The sequence below is a fragment of the Chiloscyllium plagiosum genome, chromosome 45, assembly GCF_004010195.1.
Source record: "Chiloscyllium plagiosum isolate BGI_BamShark_2017 chromosome 45, ASM401019v2, whole genome shotgun sequence".
Taxonomy (NCBI): Eukaryota; Metazoa; Chordata; class Chondrichthyes; order Orectolobiformes; family Hemiscylliidae; genus Chiloscyllium; species Chiloscyllium plagiosum.
In genome coordinates, this window is record NC_057754.1 from 5650279 (window position 1) to 5656761 (window position 6483).

The 6483-nt window shown below is 52.9% G+C and overlaps 1 protein-coding gene across 1 annotated transcript in view; it reads right to left on the reverse strand.

Moving 5' to 3' along the window:
• Positions 1-424: 424 nt before the first annotated feature.
• LOC122544036 (N-terminal kinase-like protein) overlaps positions 425-6483 on the reverse strand; it is a gene marked incomplete at its 5' end in the record, with an annotated part of 29263 nt that continues 23204 nt past the window's right edge. Inside the window, 3 exons of the mRNA XM_043683049.1 lie at positions 425-665; positions 3157-3279; positions 6261-6401. Coding sequence (XP_043538984.1) covers positions 441-665; positions 3157-3279; positions 6261-6401 — 489 coding nt within the window. The remainder of the gene's footprint in view (positions 666-3156; positions 3280-6260; positions 6402-6483) is intronic.

Consider the following 6483-nt stretch of genomic DNA (forward strand, 5'->3'; position numbering starts at 1 on the left):
ACATTGCCCAGGACAGGGCCAGCACGGGGTTAGATACAGAGTAAAGCTCCCTCTACACTGTCCCTCATTAAACACTCCCCTGGACGGGGCCAGCACGGGGTTAGATACAGAGTAAAGCTCCCTCTACACTGTCCCCATCAAACACTGCCCAGGACAGGGACAGCACGGGGTTAGATACAGAGTAAAGCTCCCTCTACACTGTCCCTCATTAAACACTCCCCTGGACGGGGCCAGCACGGGGTTAGATACAGAGTAAAGCTCCTTCTACACTGTCCCCATCAAACACTCCCAGGACAGGGACAGCACGGGGTTAGATACAGAGTAAAGCTCCCTCTACGCTGTCCCGCAGTAAACACGGTGTTAGGTTTGCTCTGCTGGAAGTTGACAATGAGCTCCGGGTGCGTGGGAGGGACGGAGAGGTGCTGGACCCTTTCAGATGGTTACCATTTCTCGGTGCTGCCTTTGCCAGGCTCGGTCCCCTCCGGTGGGTCGTACTTGTCGAGCTCCGGGAAGCCCTTCGAGGGCAGCGGCGTCTCTCCGCGTGCGGCGTACATGTAGTCCAGGCCGCCCAGCTTCCACTCGCCCGCCCGGTCCACGTAAACCGCAGCCGCGCACACATTGTTGTGGATCAGCCCGCAGTCGTTCACCAGGAAACTCAGGGCTTTCTGTGAAAGGGAAAACACACACCAAGGTGGGGGGAGAGGCAGCACGCAGACAGACGGCCCCCACAGTCCCAGCTCAGCAACACCATTCCGCATCTGCGTAGTGCCCCAGAAACAAAACAGGGACTGCCGGAGAAACTCAGCACGGTCTGACTGCATCCCAGCGCACTATCGGATATTGGTCATGTCTTCGTTAATATTTCAACGTCTCATTAAGTAGCTGAAGACTTACTGAGTCGTACAGCACGCACACAGACCCTTCGGCCCAACTCGCCCATGCTGACTCAGGTATCCAAAATTAATCTAGTCCCATTTGCCAGCACTCGGTCAATATCCCTCTAAACTCAGCCTATACGTGCACCCATCCAGGTGCCTTTTAAATGTTGCCATTGTACTAGCCTCCACCACTTCCTCTGGCAGCTCATTCCATACACGCACCAGCCCCTGCGTGAAAATGTTGCCCATCTGCAGAAGACGAAAGCAGAGCCAGTTGCCTTGAGACGGGAATGACACTTCTCCGGGATTGAAATTGCTGCTTTTCTATGTTGGCGGAAGTGAGGACCGCAGATGCTGGCGATTGGAGTCAGGAGTGCAGTGGCGCTTTTTTCTTTAATCTCTATGTCATTGACGGAAGGACCACGTGGAACAGATCGTGGGGCCATGCTAAACTGCCCCATAGTGTCCAGTGATGTGCAGGTTAGGGTGGATTGGCCGTGCTAAATTGTCCCATAGTGCCCAGGGATGTGCAGGTTAGGGTGCATTAGTCAGGGGTAAATGTAGAGGAATGGGTTTAGGTGGGGTACTCTTGGACTTGTTGGGCTGGAGGGCTTGTTTCCACACTGTAGGGATTCTCTGATTCTTGGAGAACCCTTTCACAAGGAAGAGTAAGCAGTTTCGGGACGGAATTCCAGGGATTAGGGCACTGAAGGCACCATTGCCAAAGACAAAGCCATTTGACCGGGGAGGCTCGAGAGAGCGCTGAAAAGGGGCAGTGTCGCCATCACAGAGGGATGTGGGGCTGGAGGAAATAGATGGCATTTGGAGCAGGGTGCTGGTGCAGAGAACAGAGGGGAATTTGAAATGGAGCTTTTGCTTTCTGGTCACCCTGCTACAGGAAGGAGGTTAATAAACTGGTTTAAGGGTGCAAAAAAAAGGACGTTACCAAGACTGGAAGGTTTAGGCTATAAGGAGAGGCTGGGATATGTTATTCCCCCTGGAGCGTCGGAGGCTGAGGGGGTGACCTTATCGAGGTTTATAAAACCATGAGGGTGAGTGGATAGGGTAAATATACAAGGTAGTTTCCTGGGGATGGGTGGGGGTGTGTGGGGAGAAAGAGTCCAGAACTAGAGGGTGAGGGTGAGTGGAGAAAGATATAAAAAGGACCTAAAGGGCAACGTTTTCACACAGAGGGTGGTACGTGTATGGAATGAACTGCCAGAAGTAGTGGTGGGGGCTGGTATAATGGCAACATTTAAAACTACATCTGGATGGGGACATGGATAGGAAGGGTTTCGAGGGATATGGGCCAAACGCAGGCAGGTGCGACTAGCAGAGGTGAGGAAACTCGGCTGGTATGGTTGAGTTGGACCCGAGGGATCTGCTTCCACGCTGGGTGGCTAAGTCAGCAGAGAGCACACTGGGGGGATGTTTGCTGAACACGAGAAGCTGGGATAGAGGCAGCGGAATCCCGCCTGATCTCAAGTTTCGGGATATCGGCGATGGGAAGCTGACCAGGACTATCCCGGAGCTGTCGTACTTCCATGCCAGAGGTTTTGTGTAAACCACGGGAAGGTGAACGCTGACTGAACCAACGGTGTCTCCCGCACTCAGTCGCAAGAGTTAAAAATCACCCAAACACCAGGTTATACTCCAACAGGGTTGTTTGGAAGCACTAGCTTTCGGAGCGCCGCTCCTTCATCAGGTGGCTGCCAGCACTCTGAAAGCTAGTGCTTCCAAATAAACCGGTCGGATCATAATTTGGCGTGGTGCAATTTTTAACTCGGTCCACCCCAGTCCAACACATCAATAGCAAGTGTCATTTGGGGAAAATTGGATTGTAACACTGCTCTGGACAGTCCAAACTCCTGGGCACAGGGCAGGTCTTTGGGCTAGTCTCTACCAGGAACAGGGACTGGGATTTCTTCACTGTCCCTCACATGTTTGTAACGGTGAAATAATCCGGCTGGCTCAGTTTGCAGTGGTTTTGGGCAGTTTGCTGGAGACTATTTGCATGGCCCCTACTACCTGCAGATAAGATTAGGCCAAAGTCTGCCAGCCTGGGCAAACCCCCCAACCCCACCACAGCGTAATCCCACCCCCCCAGCTGGGTGCCTCTCATTGCGATCACCCCCAACGCTTTGCCAAAGTCTGCCTGGACATTCCCCCACCGCAGCGTAATCCCACCCCCATTGCGATGCCAGCCCCCAACCCCGGCTCCAGTTAAATGCAACGTAGGATTCGGTCAGCATCTCAGACGGAGCAAGGTCAGCCTTACCACAACCTGATGCAGCCCCCACGAGATCTCCTGCTCGTTCAGTTCTCCCGTCGCCTCCTTGGTTTTCAAGTAGGTGCCAAGCGGAGTGACCGGCTCAGTCACGATGTACAGACATTTCTCTGCCTTCAAAACAGGAAGGACAGGGAGGGGGTTACTCATTACACTGAAGTCGTAAAATAAAACAAGACCGCTTAAAACCCTGCTTGACTCTTCAAAGAAATCTAAGAAATACAGTTAAACCAACAGGGCAGCACGGTGGCTCAGTGATTAGCACTGCTGCCTCATACCACCAGGGTCCCAGGTTCAAATCCAGCCTCGGGCGACTGTCTGTGCGGAGTTTGCACATTCTCCCCGTGTCCACGTGGGTTTTAAATTGTCCCATAGTGTCCAGGGATGTGCAGGTTAGGGTGGATTGGCCGTGCTAAATTGTCCCATAGTGTCCAGGGATGTGCAGGTTAGGGTGGATTGGCCGTGCTAAATTGCCCCATAGTCTTAGGTGCATTAGTCAGAGGGAAATGGGACTGGGTGGGTTACTCTTCAGAGGGTCGATGTGGACTGGTTGGGCTGAAGGGCCTGTTTCCACACTGTAGGGAATCTCATCTAACAGGGGGCTCCTTTCTGGGACGTTGAACAAAAGGAATAATTAACCCCCGTTTAAAAGTTGCACGTTTTGAAGGATAATACTGTTATCACTGTTCAGAGTATTTCCCACTGCTTGGGTGATGGGTTCCTTCACTAATTGATTCAGAGGAGTGTTAACGTCTGCTCAGGACAGCTTGGCATCCGCATTGCTGTTCACATCTTCAAACGTGGCTCGTATATTTAACGAAATGGTGACAGTCTTCTCCTAATCGGGGAGTCTAGGACCAGGTGGCATAGTCTCAGAGGAAAGAGGCACCAATTTAAGACTGAGATGAGGAGGAAGTTCATTTCAGAGGGTTGAGAGTCTTTGGAACTCCTTGCCACAGAGGGGTGTGCATGAGAGTCTGTGCGTGTGCGTGCATCTCTGCTTGAGTGAGTGTGAGCGCGCCTGCGTGCGTGTCTGTGCGCACGTGTGAGCTGCCCAGAGTATATCTAAGGCCAAGACAGATAGTTTCCTGATCGGTCGGGGAACCAAGGGTGACGGGAAAAGGGCAGGAAAGTGAGGAATGTCGGATCAGCCACCGAATAGCAGGGAAAGGCTCAAGGGGCTGAACGGTCTACTCCTGCTCCTGTTTCTTAAAAGGGCATTATCTATTGTAAATGGAGGAGTTGTGCGTGTGTGTGCAAGCACACACGTGTTGGGGGTGGGGGAGAGAGAGATCCTGCTTTTGCTGAGTGGTCTGACTGGAGCTTTCTAATCCGACTGTCACAACCTCCTGAGTTAAATTTGTCCATTTAAATTTCAGCTAGTACAACCCTCCAAATCGAGGGACAGTGAAACCGTGGGTTTTACTGGGGCTTTCCAAAGACGAGTGCGATTCTCCAAGCTGATCCAGGCTAATTAACATTCAGTTATTGTGATCCCACAATTAGGAATTTAGGGGAGGCGATGGCCCAGTGGTGCTGGACTATTTATTCAGAAACTCAGTGACTGCTCTGGGGACCTGGGTGTGAATCCTGCCGCAGCAGCCGGTGGAATTCGACAGGAGGAAAACAAAATCTGGAATTAAGAATCTACTGAGAACCGCGAATCCATTGCCAACTGTTGGAAAAACCCGTCTGGCCCAAATGGTGGTCTCCAAGGGAGCAAACCAACCATCCTTACCTGGTCAGGCCTACCTGTGACCCACAGCAACTCTCAACTGTCCTCTGCAAGGGTCTAGCAAGTCACCGTGCTCAAGGACAGCTAGGGATGGGTAATGAACGCTAGTCCGTCAGCGATGCCCATGTCCCACGGGTGTATTGACCATTGTTTAACGCCGCATTAGCTATCGCTGTACTGCACTGGCAACACTGCCAAGCTCAGGAACTGCCCTGTTCACCACCTGATCGATGGCACTCAGTGTGAAAAGCAGCACCAGAAATTGGCCCAATGGACTTGTGCGTATGGACGGAGCTGCCAGAGGAGGGGGCAGAGGCTGGTATGATTACCACAGGCATCTGCATGGGGACATGGAAAGAAAAGGGTGTGAGGGATGTGGGCCAAATGCTGGCAAATGGGACTAGGTTAACTTAGTAGTTGGACCAAAGGATCTGCTTCCATGCTGTATATCTCTGGGACTAACTCCCCCCCCCACCTCCATCTCCAACAATGTTCCAATGAGACCGGTAAACAAGCAAAGTCCCTGCCTGGGGTTAGGTACATCTGAATGCACAAAACAGGAGTGGGAAACAATCAGCCCGCTGAGCCTGTCCATCTCAGACAGGCTGCCAGCTGAGGGCAGCCTCACCTGGAAGGAGCATCGCTGCATTGGACCATGGTGGGAGAGAGAGAAAAAAATAAATCAGCTACTGACTGACACCCAGTTTACGAACGGGACTGCAAAGGGCGCACGCGTGAGGACTGAATTGGGGGAAGCACTGTGGGAGTGATCACGAGGTCCGCGGCAGTCGAACAGCCACCCGGCAGCCCATGAATGCCCACGCTCGCAAGGGAGAGCGCTCGCGGGTGGCACTCCATGAAGGCGTCCACACAACGGACGGGCGGAAACCAGCAGCAGGAAGCTGGGAGAGGAGATGGACGGGTTGGCCGAGTGAAGTGCAGAGGTGGGGAGAATGGAGTGGGGACATCGATCAGCTACAACGTGACTCAGCAAGGGCTCCCTTCTATCCCCACATGAGCAACAATCAGACCCCGAGAGACAGCAAGAAACAGACAATAAAATTCCATCGTTCCAAGCCCCTCTGCTGTCACATGGTTAAACCCAAATCACCGGGGGAGGGGGGGCATCACCGGGCACCCCTCATATTTAAGCTCACATACACTGTTGTCAATCTAGTGAACTCGTCGAAAGGCGCAGTGTGTTTGGCCAAAACAGAAATGCAACTATGGTTTCTTACAATCCCGCTGATGCTGGGGGTCAGCTTTGCCCCCCCCCCATCGACATTGCTGGTTCTTGTTACTGCCCGCCCTAGCCAGGCCCTGCCACCCTCCGAGAGCTGAACGATCGCTGCTCACGTACCTCTAACCCGTCGGTGAAGGATAAGATGTTGGGGTGTCGAAGGGTTTTCAGCCGCTTAAACGCCGCTTTCGCCACCTGGGTCTGCTCATCAGCGTTTGGCTTGATGTCGTAGACAAACACAGAGACCGGGTCATTGGTACCCTGGGACAGAGGGAGAGACTGATCAGCATCCGGAGGCAGGGACAGGGGCGTAATAAGGGGGTGAAGTGGTTAGTACTGCTGC